This window comes from Miniopterus natalensis, chromosome 13, assembly GCF_054644295.1.
Source record: "Miniopterus natalensis isolate mMinNat1 chromosome 13, mMinNat1.hap1, whole genome shotgun sequence".
Lineage (NCBI taxonomy): Eukaryota > Metazoa > Chordata > Mammalia > Chiroptera > Miniopteridae > Miniopterus > Miniopterus natalensis.
In genome coordinates this window covers 2396186-2411678 of record NC_142093.1, presented here as the reverse complement: position 1 = coordinate 2411678, position 15493 = coordinate 2396186, and the positions used below count along the sequence as shown (strand labels likewise).

The 15493-nt window shown below is 53.4% G+C and overlaps 2 protein-coding genes across 5 annotated transcripts in view; one reads left to right on the top strand and one right to left on the bottom strand.

Moving 5' to 3' along the window:
* The first annotated feature begins 69 nt into the window (after positions 1-69).
* ITGB1BP1 (integrin subunit beta 1 binding protein 1) lies at positions 70-7629 on the top strand. Of its 3 annotated transcripts, none has more exons than XM_087823326.1 (7): positions 70-142; positions 1280-1383; positions 2260-2338; positions 3645-3781; positions 5415-5507; positions 6016-6165; positions 6684-7629. In XM_087823326.1, exons 2-7 carry the CDS (start codon positions 1312-1314, stop codon positions 6753-6755), a joined length of 603 nt encoding a protein of 200 aa, XP_087679452.1. In that variant the 5' UTR covers positions 70-142; positions 1280-1311; the 3' UTR covers positions 6756-7629. The 3 variants fall into 3 exon arrangements, with proteins under 3 accessions (XP_087679452.1, XP_087679453.1, XP_016054655.1); XM_087823327.1 differs by lacking the exon at positions 70-142 and adding an exon at positions 917-1046; XM_016199169.2 differs by lacking the exon at positions 70-142 and having other exon boundaries at positions 917-1383.
* ASAP2 (ArfGAP with SH3 domain, ankyrin repeat and PH domain 2) overlaps positions 7630-15493 on the bottom strand; it is a 101888-nt gene continuing 94024 nt past the window's right edge. Inside the window, exons 24-28 of one of the 2 annotated variants that reach the window (XM_087823324.1) lie at positions 14546-14717; positions 13066-13115; positions 12401-12492; positions 11836-11958; positions 7630-10048 (exon numbers count right to left, since the gene is read on the bottom strand). In XM_087823324.1, coding sequence (XP_087679450.1) covers positions 9974-10048; positions 11836-11958; positions 12401-12492; positions 13066-13115; positions 14546-14717 — 512 coding nt within the window. In that variant the 3' untranslated portion in view covers positions 7630-9973. The remainder of the gene's footprint in view (positions 10049-11835; positions 11959-12400; positions 12493-13065; positions 13116-14545; positions 14718-15493) is intronic. The other variant, XM_087823325.1, reaches the window with a different exon arrangement.

Sequence of the window (15493 nt, the reverse complement as noted above, 5' to 3'; positions counted from 1 at the left end):
TCGGAGGCGGGGCGTGCGGGCGGGGCCGGGGCGCCGGAAAAGCTGGCGCTGGAATCCGCACGGGAGTGGCCGTCCCCGCACCCGCTGCTCGGCGGCGGGTGAACCAGCGCTGACCACCCCGGGATGGGCCCGCGGCTGTGAGGTGCGGTCCCCGCCCCCGCGGCGCCGGGGCTGAGCCTGCCAGGAACGCGGGCCCCCGAGGCGGCGCTGCCCGCGAGGCCTGCGAAGGGCGGATGGGTGGGGCCGCGGAGGGCGGGGGTGTGCGCGGGAACCCGCCCGCCCGGCTTGGGAGCGCGGGCCCGCAGGCGGCGCGGGGAGGGTGCGGCTTGCGGGGACATGCACGCCCGCGCCGGCGGGGAGGGTGCGGCGCGCGGGGGCGAGCGGGGCACGCGGGGGCGGGCGCTCCCGCGCCCTCGGGGAGGGTGCGGCTTGCGGGGGCGGGCGCGCCCGCTCCCGCGGGGAGGGTGCGGCGCCCAGGTCGACCGGCTGCAGTCTGGGCGGGGCTGCTCTCCTGTGGCCGGGGCAACGCGTGGGGAGGGCGGCGGGAGGGGAGCGCCGCGGGCCGTGCGCGTGCCAGGGTCTGCCTGCGGGAGGCGGTGCCTGCAGCCCGCGCGGGCGCTAGTGGGCGGGCGTCCGCCGTGGGGACTGCGCTCGTGCGCCCCCTGCGCCCCACGCCCTCCGCGCCTCCTGCGCCCCTGCTCCCTGCGCCCCCACCGGTGGCCAGCGCCTTGGCGCGGAGGAGCGCGGGGAAGCAGGGCCTGGAAAGGGCTCGGAGCCGGGCCCCGCCTTGGCCGCCGGGCTAGTGCGCAGCCCCCGCGCCTCGCTGGGGGCGCCGTCACCCCGCAGCCTTGGCGGCGAGACGCGTGCGTAGCGCCCCGCATCGGGGTCGGCTCCAGACCGACGCCCCGCCCGTGTCCGAAGCGAGCCTGCGGGCGGCCGGCCCCCCGCGCCGGGTCGGGCTGGTTACGGGTCAGGCGCGCGAACGGCCGCAGGACTAAGTGACGCGTGACTGTCCCTCCTGAGCACGGTGTTTGTCGCATGTCTGGGTGTGACAAGGTTTCTTGCCCTTTTGGGTCCTGGGGGCTGGATTTTTTTTTTTTAGAAATTAAAAAGAAATAATGAAAAAAAGAATGAGTGTCCAACTTTTGTAGCCCAGGCAGACGTTCCGTTTTCAGTTAGAGGATGGAACTAACGGGAAGGAATCGATCGTTTTTGTTCCTATCGTGCTAAAGTGACTTAAAGTTGCTTTTCCTGGTATAACCGACATTGGTTTTTCTAGGGGAGCCCCTCTGGATCCAGCCGTAGCGGAAAATGTTTCGGAAGGGCAAAAAACGACACAGCAGCAGCAGTTCCCAAAGTAGCGAAATCAGCACCAAGAGCAAGGTAGGGGCTAGAATTGGCAAGAGCGCGAATTTTGTGTCTTCCATAGTGCATGAGGGACCATAGCAGACCTACTGATAGTCTTCAGACTGGGTGTGCTGTAACGTTGTTTTTGCACTAGACACACATTCTGTGCTTGATTTAATTTAATTTGGGTAGACTTTCTGAAATTCTTAAATCCACTGACCCAGGTGGAACAGGACCTGGAAGTGGTCTCATTGAAACAAACACCAATTTTTAAAGTTTTACGTGATATAAATTGCATGCAGTTAAGGGGCTGGACTACTTGACTTCCAGGTTTTGTGGCGTGCGCGCGTAGCTATAATTCTACACTAACACGCACGACGCTTTGTATTGTGCTTAATAGTTTTGTTGGTTTTCCTTTGCAATTTGCATTGAGAGTTATGTTGTGGTCCCCTGGCCCGTGTGTTAACTGGTGCTAGTCCCGATAGCTGCGGGAGCCCTGGGGTGGGAATCGGGAGCCTGCCTGGACTGGAGGTCTGGGGTGTGACTAGATGTAACCCAGGGTAAATCATTGCACTGCTCCGGGGCTCTGCTCATGTATTAAACAGGGTAGCACTACCTGCCTGCTTTCTGTGCAGGATTCATTGCAGGTTCAGTGGAGATAAGGTGAGAGCAAGGTATAGATTGTCACACACGATATAAATTAAATATCAGGTGTCTCGCAAGGAGACAGGTGCTGCCTGTGATTCAGATTGGCAGTGGGGACACCTCCTTTATTCAGTGCGGTGGTGGGAAGAGCAGTTGGGATTATGTGTTGATTTAATGATAATAATTTGAATGTTTGGTAGAGAACTTGAGAGGCGAGAGTGCTTCTAATTATGTTTAAATACTGCGTGTGTGTTTGTTATTTCTCAGTCTGTAGACTCCAGCCTCGGGGGCCTTTCTCGATCCAGCACTGTGGCCAGCCTCGACACAGACTCCACCAAAAGCTCGGGTACAGAGAAGGGTCGGAGGAGGGTCGGACTGTTTATCGGCTGAGGCGCACATAGGTTTACGGGGCTGCAGGAGTTCTTGTGTATTTGGGGTTCCTTTCTCTCCTCTGCCATTTCTGATAAGAGTTTAGAAATGGCCTGAAATCTGGTGGAATGTGAGCTGGGGTGTGGTGGTTGGTGAAAGCTGCTGTCATGGAGCTTGGCTGGGGCACATGGCCAACTGCTTACCAGGCCCTAGAGCAGAAGCATGCGGGAAACATCGTGGTGACAGTTTAGTAGTTTCAAAATAGCTTTTTAAGAAACCGGGTGGCAGAGCATGGATTACACTGTTTGTGGGTGTAGGACAGATGCCTTGCTGAGGAAGAGGGTTAGGGAGCCGTTGGCCCGGAGATACAGCAGCTCGTAAACCCCAGCAGCACGTGGTGATTAAGCGTAGCGTCTGTCAGACACTGAAAACACTTTTGCAGCCGCCGAGATGAGCAGCTCTTTAGAAATGAAAAGATAGCTTCTGACCCAGCAACAGCTAGTGTCTAATTGGAACTACACCATATTCATTTGTCTAACTCCTTCCACTGCCCCTTTCGGGATCATAGACCTATCCTGTAGCAGGTGGGAGCAGGGAGAGAAGAAACACATGATGTAAAAGAGAACATAGAAGCATAAGGCCTATTACTTTCCAGATGCCTTTAAAATATTAAAGATGTGGCCGGGCATTTTATTTATTACATAAACATCACCTAAAAGTCATCACATCATTTCCCTTACTGTGGCAGACAGCAGAAACATTTGGTGATTTTGTAGCAACTAGGTTTTATAGCTCGCATAGCTCTTCAACCTCTTACCATTAGTTCAGGGACTTCCTGTCCAGCATTATTCCATCTGCACTAAAAAAAATAAATTAAAAAAAAATTGTCTTTTCTGGCTGAATGGTAGAGGTAGGCCAGGCTTCCTGAATCAGAAAAGCAAGTTCAGCGTTAACACGGTAAAGAGGGAAAAGAAACTAAAAAACAAATCAAGTGTCAGTTATGCATCAGGAAGGGACTCAGTCATTATCTAGTTGACGTTTTCTTTTTCTTGTTTGAAATGAAGGCTAATAATTCATCCCTATTTAGATTTTTATATTTAGTATATTGTAACTGAGGAAAAGGTTAATGAAATTTTAAGTTCTTTCCCATTCTATGAAAAAGTTTTGTACGTAAGGAAATTTAATTTTTGTTCCAGTCTGTTTCTGATTTGGGAAGGGAGTGAGGATCCACTCTAACAGCTATTTCTTTTGAGGTTTTACCATGATTTTTCTTGCACCTTTAGGACAAAGCAACAGTAATTCAGATACCTGTGCAGAATTCCGAATAAAGTATGTTGGTGCCATTGAGAGACTGAAATTGTCTGAAGGAAAAAGTCTTGAAGGGCCACTAGACCTGATAAATTACATAGATGTTGCTCAGGTAAAAAAAAAAATAAAAAATTTGATTTTGTAAGATTCTCGAGAGTAAACTCATGGCTTTGGAGAAAGAGGGTGTCCAGTTCTTCTGCCATGTCCTGAAGCTGTGCTTTAATCATGGTTACAATGTTATCATCATGGCTACAAGGTTATCATCACAGTTACAATGTTACTGGGCACAGATGATTGAGTGGCATGAGAACAGACGCAGCTGGGGCTGGCTGACCTTGTTTAATGAGGAGCTGAGGGGCTGGTTACACACCATGGGTTTGTCTTTAAAAGTCTGGCAAACCTTGCTGTGTCCACGGAACTAGTTTTAGCTCTTTGAATAATCACATTCATAGTGGTGTTGACCTCACACATCTACTCATTCATACCATTTCCAGTAAGAACTGAGGTCCAGAAAATAGTAAGTAGAATTGTGTGTCTTTGTTTATTAGCAAAGGGGTAGCAGGGCAATGGGAAGATTCCCTTATCAGTTCAGAGTGTCGGTTACTCTGAAGACTCTATGTTCTCTGAAGTCATGGCAAGTGGGATCATTAAATGTTCCATATCCTCATGGAAGGAGTCTGATCTGTCTGAGGAACTCACCCAAACTTGCCATTTAACAGACAGCTCTTGGTGGTCAGGGCTAATAGTTAGTATCCCAGGTTTAGTTTGGAACATAGTCATTCCAACAGTGTGCACACAGCTAATCTCAGTAGAGTGTTATACTGAAAGATTGCTACTGTGTCCCCCACAAATTACACTGGGATCATTTTCCTCCCAATAAAGATGTTCAGTTTCTCCTGTCACTGTAGAAATTGGGCTTGTCAAAGTTATTGACCAGTAGCATGACTGTTATCCTGCCTTGTGATCCCTGGAATTGCCCTAACCTACTGTGAGAAATGATTGGCAGGAGATTACCAGGCATTGTGAGCACCCCAGAGTTAAGGCAGGTGGACATAGCTCATTTACCACAATCTCTTTAACGTAGGCAGGTGGTCCCATAAACATAATTACAGTCTGGAACATCTGCTGATTACCAACAGGGCCTTACTGTAGAGAAGACAAGGTAGGCAGTACTCTGACTTAGGAGAAGGAGCTGGACAGTAGGCTTGGAAACCGTCCAGCATTCTCTGCTGTTCTGCTTGTTTCTGAAGAGCTCACAGTACTAATTGATTCATTGGAAAGTAACCATTCATCAAGCGGTATTTACCTACCCAAAGCCCCGGGGCATGGGGATAACCACAGGCCTAACACCTGGGTACCAGGTAAAATGGCTGAGAAATGGTTCCCGTGGAGTGTGTCCTGACCAGGTGCTGACCTTAGTATAAACTGAGTATTTATAATGTAAATAGTTAAGCCTTATTGGGATCTGTGAGAAGTCTCTGAGCTTGTAATTAGGGTTAATCCCAGACAAAGGGATTGAACAATATATCTGGAGTACATTGATCTGAATTTTGCTCAGGTTTCTTGACTGTAAAAAAGGGGGTGGGGGTGGATTTTTCTGCCTCTTCAGAGAAATTCTTCCTGGGCTACTGTATGTGCTACATTTTTAAAAAGTTTGCAGTTTGTGATGGCCAGGTACTAACATTGACTAATCAGACAATGTAACAGTGTTTAATGTTGCCATGCAATTTATTTTTACCTTGAAGCAAGATGGAAAGCTGCCCTTTGTCCCCCCGGAGGAAGAATTTATTATGGGAGTTTCCAAGTACGGCATAAAAGTCTCGACATCCGACCAGTATGTGAGTGACTTACTAGGGAAAATGGAAAATGAGTTTCAGGTGTTGGGAGTTAAGGGTCCACCTGTAAGCAGGTCTGCTCCTGTTTGCAGAGCAGAGGGTTTGCAAACATTCCTGGCAGCTGGTCTTAAGTGGCCCGTTTCCTGGGGTGGATGGATAGGAGCTTCCTGACTCCCGTGGGGGGGCCCAGGCCAACACCCCAGTGCTGGCCAACAATGCATTTCAACTCCCATCCAGTTCAGAGCTGTCAGCCCGGGAGCTGGGCCTGGAGGGCCTGATCGTGAACTTAGATCCTCCTGCTCCTGCCTGTCTGGAGTTAAGGAGCCAGGTGTGAGCCCAGAGACGAGCTGCCCCCTAGCTGAGGTCCTGGAACATCCCTTTGGGTGAAGACCCTGTAAAACTGCCACCTCCCAGACCCGTGATGTGCCCTGCCCCGGCCTCACAGAAGGCCCTGCCCGGGAGCGTGTTGGTGTGGGTGAACCCGACAGTGCGTGTTTCTCACCCTCCGCAGGACGTTCTGCACAGGCACGCCCTCTACCTGATCATCCGCCTGGTGTGCTACGACCACGGCCTGGGGGCCGGGAAAAGCTTGCTGGCTCTGAAGACCACCAATGCCAGCAACGAGGAGTTCAGCCTGTGGGTGTATCAGTGCAACAGCCTGGTGAGGTTTTAGCCTTAACCTCGGTTAGTCTCTGTTCATCAAAGTGGCAAAACCAGGGACCCTTCACAGTCTTGTCAAAGGCTGGAGAGCTGCTCTTCGCTCTGTCGAAACCCTGGCAGAATAATGCATAAGTGGCCCTCGGCCAGCTGCCCAGCCCTCCTGCAGGTGGGAACTGTGCTGGGCTGGAAGCAGCACTCACCTGTGCCAGGGTCAGAGGCTCAGGGTAGACAAAGCAGGTGAGGGTGGGTGGTGTGTGCTCTGGGGCAGAGGCCCCTGCTTTTCCAGCGTGTTCTTACTGATTGTTGATGGTCCTTCCTGAAGGCCGTGGTCCTGTGTGTTACCAGCTCAGGTCTCTAAGGGGCGTGGGAAAGGAGCATGTGGGACAAGCTCTGAGCCCGGCCAGCTGTGTGACCTGTAGGGTGAGGGGAGGTTTTAACAGGCAGATTTGTACCTTTGCTGGTCAGATTAAGCCAGGAACTGATTCATGAACTCTCACTGTGCTTTTTCGCTTAATGCAGGAACAAGCCCAGGCGATCTGCAAGGTTCTGTCCACCGTTTTCGACTCTGTGCTGACATCCGAGAAGGCCTGAGTCTGCATCACGCGAAAGTTGGGGCATCACGGGAAGGAGAGCTCGGCTGCTTTCTAAGCAGTCCTGCCTCAGTCTGCAGCGCTGAGCTAGCATGAAAACCTGGAGTGGCCCCTTGCTCTAGATTTTCTGGAAAAAAAAACAAACGCAATGTATAAAACACCGGTCGTTTGTTTTCCTATTAAAATGTGTCTTATTAACAGTGAGTTAACCCAATGAAGTTATCTTCCCAGTGGGACTAAAAAAGAAACCTCATTCATGGCTTTTAAACACAAATAAGCTTAATCCCTTAAGGGCCCCAGGGGTGCACTCAGTGAGTGATGAACGTTAAGAACGTTCTGAGGGAGACAAGTGCAGTCTGCTCGGTGGCCCTCCCCACGACATGGTCTCTCTGGCTTGGAGCTCTAGACGGGACGAGGGTCCTGCTGGTTTCAAGCAGTGACACTGACAGCTCAAGACACAAAAGGCAAAACTTAAAAGTGTATTGTCGCCCAGCTGGGCGTGGCTCAGCGGTTGAGCTTCGACCTGGGATCCAGGCGATCAGGGCTCAATTCCCGGTCAGGGCACATGCCCAGGTTGCGGCTCCATCCCCAGTCGGGGGTGTGCAGGAGGCAGCCGATCAATGACTCTCATCATTGATGTTTCTCTCGCTCCCTCTCCTTTCCCCTCTCTGAAATCAATAAAGACATATATATATATTTTAAAGTATATTTGTCAGGATAACGGGCTACTTGGCCACAATCTTTATCTCAGAGTTAAGATACAGATGACTTGCCCATGTTAGAAGTAGTATTTAAGACTCGTACAGTAGGCCAGTGGATTCTCTTAAAGGAGTTTCTACAATGCTTGCAGGATTAAAAACAAAGATAACACCGTGTCCATTTAAAAGTATTTTATTTTTTTCTAGTCAAATGACTAGTTAACAGGGAGAGTAGACTCATTAAACATGCTCTAGTTATAAATCACTGCATTAACGACAATGAAAATAAGGATTGATTTAGGTTATACAATATATACAGTTGCGCTGCAACTGGACCAAAGTAACGGAGCGGAGGGATTGGGTATCGTACACTCAGCTCTCCACGCCGCACGCGCACTGCCCACGCTCAGCGGACCGCACAGTGCCTGCGGTCTGCACACGTTTCCGAGTCCGAGTCCCTGGAAGTAGATCTGATCGAAACGGCACCAAAATGCCAGAACCCTGCGGCTACGTTCATGAAACATAAACCTGAAATATAAATAGTTATCTACAATGGTTTCCTTCCTCTCACTTGCTTTTTTTTTTTTTTTTTTCCATTTGCAGAGAGCAAATAAACAGGAAAGAACATTAGCAGGAAAGGTTATAATTTCTCCTCTAGCAAGAGTCCTATTAATTACTGCACAATAGCACCACCAAGCTGTAGGCTGGAAAAATATTTCCTAGATATTTATGTACCAGGGAACCTGATAAATTGATCTGGGAATGGCATTCAAATGTGGACATGAATCCACCTTAATTCCTTATACATAAGCTGGCACCAAGGCGTCCAAAGGCTGACTGTAAGATACAGGTGCGGAGGACCGTGTGAAAATACGTGTAAGAAGTGCGCTGTGCAAAGTACAGGTTTGCTTTCTTAAATCTATGAGGCAATTAACTGAACAAAGCGTCCAAACGACCAACAATTAGTGGAAATAGATGTAGTGCTTAAAAAAAAAAAAAAAAAGACTTTGATTCCACATCTACACATTTTACCCAGGACTTTGAATGGCAAGAGCGGTTGCCACACATCATAAAACATTCCAGTTTGTTCAGTCTTCCTTTGTAACAGCAACAGAAAACAAGATGCGATTAAAAACAAAAACAGAAGCTGTGCACTTATAGGAAGAGCCTTGCGTGACAGAGACAGGCCACTTCGCTCAAAGGTACCATCACAACAGCGCGACCAGGCCTGGAGCTCGCTCTCCGAGCCGACGCCAGCTCGCTCCTCCACTGTCGGTAAAGAGCCGAGTGGGCACCGAGTGGGCACCGTGTGCCTGTTTATCCTCAGAGCGCCAAATTTCCAACGTCCCTCCTATGAACTTACGCTCACAACAACTAAGTAGAGGTATGACAGTCAAGTCCATCAGACGAATGAATTCTGATTTTATCATATACAACCTAACCCCCCTCCCAGCCCAAGTAGCTTAAGTTAAAGAAGGGTATGAAGACTTCAGCAGTAAAACTGGGGCGTCCCGGAGCGTTTCATTACCCGGGACCTATAGATTTGTGATATGCTCTCGATTACAAACAAAGGGACGGATTAAATTTCAAGACAGTGTAACTACCATTCCTGTTGGTGTGGGAGATAAATACCAGACACTGAACTAAGACATTCTCATGAGCTAGGAAGGAAAGGCAGTGGGACACTCAGTAGGAAACAGCAGGTAGGTGGCCACGGCGGGGGCTGCCCCACGAGCTATCGGAGATGACGGAAGCTCAGGAAGGCAATTTCCACAACACCTAACGCATATAAACGAGTGGAAAGGGCTCCTTGGCAATCCATCACCCTTAGTTTTTAACCAAATTGGGGAAATGCGGTTGTACATCACCTGGAATGAATGAGCTGTGACTATCGTAAGCCATGAGAAGCTATTGGTAGTTCTGTTAGGTAGGATCGTTCACAACAGGATACACGCACACATGCAGGATACACTGATAGCTGCAACCTCACAAATCGGGTGGAAAGTACATTGCTAATGTGTCAGTTTCCAAGGTGCTTTAGATAAACATTGGGTGGCTTTCAAAGGAAATCTTAAAAAGGCATTAAAAAAAAAAAAGTCTATAAAAGTGAACAGATAGCATTTAGTTTACTGGCTTCCTAAACAATAGTAAGGCCAGACGTCGCCGGCGTCGGGAACGGGCCGAGGAAAGCAGGAAGAATTTCTTTCCGAGCCTTAAAATGTTTTCAGGTTCAGCTAATTCTGTGGATTCAGGATCTTTGATTCTGTAGTTAAAATAACTTTTCAGTTCACCTTTTAGGTAATTTAGTTTTTCCTAATAAAAGTATAGCAATGTTTCATGAAAATCACAAATTATAAAAACAATTCGTTTGTACATATAAATTGCCTTTGAGTTTGAAAAACAGAACAGTGGCATCAGACAAGTGGTCTACCGTACAGTTCATGAAACTGGCATCTGACAAGAGTCTGGGTACCAACAACGAAACGGGAACATAACTGTTAAGTGTTTGTTCAGTAGCCATTTAGTCAGCAATAAAGTGCACAAAAGATACAGGAAACGCTCCTTTCCGACTGGGGTCTCCATCAATGTGGCCGATCTGAAACGAACAAAGTTTAGGTGGTTACAAAAATTCCAAATGGTGGAAACTTTGTAGCATCTGGAGAAAAAAACCCACTTATTCAGAAGAATCTCCTCGGAAAAGGAATCACTTGGGTAAAGCACCTGAACTGGTTTCCCCTTTTCTCTGCCCCACTGCGGAGCGTGGCCCACCTTCCGCGAGGAGCTCCCGTCCCAGGCGTGGCACGTGTCTGCACAGAGCCCCGCCCCCGAGTCCCGGCTGCCTTGGGGACAGGCGGCTATCTGACCGCCACCCACACTTGCCTTTCTTTCCCTTTAATGGATGAAGAAATTGGGTGTCTGAGGTCTGTGAGCTGCAGTCACAGAAAGCGGCAAACGGGACATGGCCCTATTTAAACGTAGCCACAGCCACGCATTTACGGAGACTTCAGGACACCCATTTATTTTTGCTCTGGGGAAATTATATAAGTTGTACGTCCAGTATGATCTGAACAATGTAAAATGTGCAGGTAATAAAAGTAGAAGGGATATCACAAAAATACGTTTTTGGGAGGGGGGAGAGCGAGATGATGGGCAGCATCCGCTGGCTTCTTTCTACCTTTGCGCACTCCCCAGGTTTTGAAATGAAGGGGTGTTTCCTGCTGTCGGGAGGGCGCCCCATCCCGAGGGTGGGTTGTATGCAAATGTGGAAAACGGAGCTGCTTCGGGGCCTGAGGGGTGGGGGCACCGGGAGGGAGTCAAGAGTCCTGGCACGGTCCTCAGTCCTTGCGGGCCAGAGCAGAGGCCGGGCGAGCCTGCCCCTGGGGATTTGGGGCGCTGGCCCCTCTACTGTCCATGTCGTGTGTGGCACGGTTGATGGAGGGAGGTCTGGACCAGCAGACACTCAGATCCCTCCAGGGGAAAGAGGCCACAGGAAGGCTCCGGAGCCCAGCCTGGAGGGAGGCAATGGTGGCCGGGCGCCGAGTTCACAGGCCCCGGAGCAGAGAACGCACAGCTCACACGGGGGGGCTCAGCTGGGGTGTCGGGAGCACTGGTCCTCACCCTCGACAAAGCAGAGCAGTTTGCAGGAGTCCGGCCGGGGTCTTCATGACCACGGGGAACGACCTGAGCTCTACGTACAGAGCGGGGCGGGCGTTAGGATCTACTCTGCTCACACCTCGGGCAGGTTACTTAATCCCACTGTGCTCACTCTGTCCAGCCACCTCACCTTGGGGGCCTGCTGGACAATGTCCGCCCTGGGGCAGTGGTGACCTCCCTTTGACAGGCCAGGTGGCTCCGGCTTAGTGACATAAGAGACTTGCCCAAGTCACCCAGCCTGTGAATGCTGAGTCTGGATTCTTAGGGTCACCAGAGGCAGGGGAGGGCCATGCTCACTCCTTCCAGCTCCCACCTCGAGCTCAGCTCTCTCTACAAGCCCCATTCCAAACGGGCAACTCAGGGGGTGCACCACCCAGAAACTCGGGGCCTCCAAAGCACGGGAGCACCACCCAGAAACTCAGGGCCTCCAATGCAGGGGTGCACCACCCAGAAACTCAGGGCCTCCAGCCGAGGGGCCTCATTTCAGACCCTCGGATGCTCTGGAGACTGCAGCCCAGGTGGCCCGCCCACCCTAATGAGGAGGGGCCCCGGCTTCCTTACTGGGGGGTCACTCAGGCGCACTCAGGCGGGTGCACGCAGACGTGGAACCCGAGCCAGGCGGGCACAGTGGCCGGCAGGCCTGAGACGCTGGGGCAGGGGGGCCTCACCAGGGAGCGCCCCGCCAGGCGCGCAGGGGTTTGACACCCGTCCTAGGCCGGCCCGACTCACCCACCACTCCAGGTCCTCTTCTCCGTCCACGACGATCACATCCCCCTCGGAGAACGTCAGCTCGTCCGGGTTGTCGGCCACACAGTTGTAGAGGGCTTTGACCCGCTTGGGCTTTAGCTTGGTCTGGATGGGGGGGGGGGTGTCAGAGGTCAGAGTGGCAGGAAGGCACCTGCTCCTGGGCAGAGACCTGGGCCCAGGGGTCCCAACCACAGGCCTGGGAACCCACAGGTGTCAAGTCAAGATGGGGCGGCTCAGTGAGCTCAGGGGCAAGGGGGGCCTGTAGGAGGGAGCCGGGGGGACTTGGAGAGCGGGGAGCATGGCAGCCGGTGCCTGATGTGTTCTTGGGGTGTCCTGGAGCTGCGGTCGGTCAGAGGGCCAAGCCCACCAGCTGTCGAACTCTGGGGTTGCATCCTGCCCAGATACGTATGGGGTACCCAGGAAGGAGCCGCCCCGCCCCCTGACTGGGGGAAGAGAGAGAGACCTGCTGCCTCTGGGCCCTGGGGGTCTAACCTGCTCGTTCCTGACCCAAGCAAAGTGGCAACACATAAGGGGCTCGCCCACTTACCGTCTGTGACTTCCTGGGCATGGGTGCCGGGGGCTGCAGGGCCGCGGTGCTGGACAGAGGACCCAGGGCTTCCATCCCAGGGAGATCCGCTGCTTTAGGGTGGAAAGGAATCAGCTCACAATACGCCCCACAGTCCCAACCGCGAGACAGAAACAATATAAAAGCCACAGCGCCAGGTCTGAAAGGCAGGTTTTCTGAGATTTTTCTCATGTGTGGAGGGAAAAGTTCCCCAGAGGCCAAACAGCCTTGTGACTTCCATACAGCCTTTGGAGAGTGTGCAGGTGTCAGAGTGACAGACGTGGCCACCTCGCACTGACCCGCAGATCCCGCCAGGGGACTCCCATCCCAGGGCCCCCCCCCCCGCCCCCCCCCCCCCCAGCAGCAGCCAGGGACAGGGCTGCAGGACACGGGACCAAGCAGCTCCGGTGGCATCAGAGGCTCCACGGAGGGCGGGTGACTGCAGGTGGGGGGCAGCCGGGCCCTGATCACGGAGGGCGGGTGACTGCGGGTGGGGGGCAGCCGGGCCCTGATCACTGAGGGCGGGTGACTGCGGGTGGAGGGCAGCTGGGTCCTCACTTGGGGCTACCAGGGCTGGACCCCACCCCGCCCCGCAATGCCTCCACTAACCGAGGGAAATAAAGCCCAGTTCCGAATGAAACACTCACCAGGTCCTCTCGGCTGGCCTTTGTTGACCAGTGGGGCCGACTTGTCAGTCCTAGAAAGAAGGGAAAATAGATTTACTGACACCCGAGGCCTGAAGGCATGTTACCTGCCCTCCACCCCGCCCCCGCCCCTTTTATAAAGGCACCGTCTGTGTTCAGGTTGAAACGGTTGAGCTGATTCAATGACCTGTCCTCCAACTCCCTCTTTCCCCCCCCACAGCGCCAGGCCCAAGGCCGGGAGTGTTCCTGCCCCACGGGCGTGCCGTCCTGACCCTCTGAGAAACTTCTTCAAAGGGCCAGAGAGTAAGTTTCTTAGGCTCTGTGGGTCACAAGGTCTCTATCGTGACTCCATGAAGCAGACAGGACACTGTTAACTTGAAAATGATACGATAGCAGAAAGGAAACACAATTTAAAAAGCGGGAAGATACATCTGAGAAAATCTCCCAGAAAGTCAATTTAAAAAGCAAACAAACAAGCAAACAACAGGGAGGCGGAAACTAGAAGGCTGGCCTCCGGCGGGCGGAGCCCCGGCTGCACTTCCAGCCCCGGCCTCCAGGTGGGGCCACGGGACCAGCTGGGTGGCAGGAGCCGAGCACCACTCCCGGTACCCGGGGCAGCTGGCAGCTTCCGAGGGCCCCTTTCCCTTCAGACGTAGGCAGCGAAGGTGGTGCCACCAGCAGCACACGGGCCTGGCCCCCCTCACCCCTCGGGGCTGCTCCACGGGCAGGATTACGGCAGGACTGTGTGGGCGAGAAGCGAGCTCTCGCTCGTTAAACCACTGAGGCTGAGGGGCCGGGGCGCGAGCAGGCAGAGCCCCCCCAGAGAGGAAAGGCCAGGGCGTCTCTGCGGAGGGTCCGCGGTCGAGGTGACCTCGCGCGCGAGCAACAAACAGAACCCAAACACCTTGTGCCTTGAGGCCTCCGACTCCCCAAACCCCAGTGTCTGTACTACAGAGAAATCGACGTAAATTCATTACGTGGGTGTAAGACAGGTGTGTGAAAGGGTTAGTCTTTTTTTTTTTTTTAATTCTCACCTGAGGGCATTTTTTCCACTGATTTTTAGAGAGTGGAAGGGAGAGAGGAGGAAGGGAGAGGGAGAGAAGCGTCGATGTGATACAGACACGTGACCGGCCGCCTCGCGCACGCTCCCTGACCGGGGCCAGGGGTTGATCCTGCAACAGAGCCACGTGCCCTTGGCCGGAATCAAACCCGGGACTCTTCAGTCCTCGGGCAAACACTAACCACTGAGCCAAACTGGCCAGGCCTACAGTTTAAAAATTCTCGATAAATTATGTTTAAGACACTTGACACCAAGTTATGTGTCCCTTGACCTCAGAGGTGACATTAGCAGAAACACGGACGATTTCACGTTTGCACAGAAATCCCGGCAGAGAAAGTACTGGGGCCGCCCGGAAGCTCCATGAATGCAGGAGGCAAGGGTGGCCGTCGTGAGCGCCCGAGGGGCCGTGGGAGGGGCCCTTACCCGGGAGCCGGCCTCTTCTGCGGGAGGCGGCTGGGCGGCTGTGGCGGCAGGGCCGGGGGGGCGGCTTTGCCCAGCGGGACCCCGGGCTGCGTCAGCTTGCTCTGCTGGCTCAGGGCTTCCATGGCACTGGGCACCTTTGCCGCCGACGCGGGCGGCGTGGGAGCCAGGGGGTCTGCGGAGAGAGAAGAGGGGAGAGGGGAACGCAGGGGTCAGGCCTCAGGCGCCACCTCCCGGCCTTCCCACAGGAGGCTCTTCCGTTAAGAGCTGCCTTTTGTCCCATCTCTATTTCGTAAGGAAAACGCCGACTCTCATCCCACATTTTCAGTACACAGTACTGGCGGGAGTCCTTCCAAGCCTCGAGTTACGATTAAAACATTCCTATGAGCCCGTGAGCATTTTCTCCAGGAGAACCCCCAGGGAGAAGCCAAGACGGCTGGTCTCCCGCTCTCCACCCTGAGACCTGCAGCAGCAGCTGCGGAGCTGAGGCCCCAGGCCCGACTCCGGCCATGTCCTGCCCTGGGGGTCGGGCCTTCTGGGGTCAATTCTCTTTCTGCCTCCGGACCCAGGGGCCCGACCCATTTCCCAGGGTGCGAGGTCAACTTCAGCGCAGGCTGTGAGGAGTCCGCCCTGCAGGGGCTCCACCATGGCCCGTGGGGGCAGGACAGTTCATCTTCTACGTTCCACAGACCAGGGGGCTGAGGCTCGGGGACGGGACGTGCTTTCACCAAGGGTCGCTGAGCAGGTAGGACAGGGCGCTGGGCCTTGAGCCCGGGCCTCCTGCGCCCCTCGCCCTCTCCCCGAGGGCCCTGCCCTCGCATCCCGTTGTCCTTGCAGAGGGGGACACCCGCCTCTGGACCCTGCCGCCTGAGGATCGGCAGCTCCTCTCCAGGGCAGCCGGGGGTGAGGCGCGGGCGGCTAAGGAGGGAGTCAGCCGAGGGTCTGCCTTTA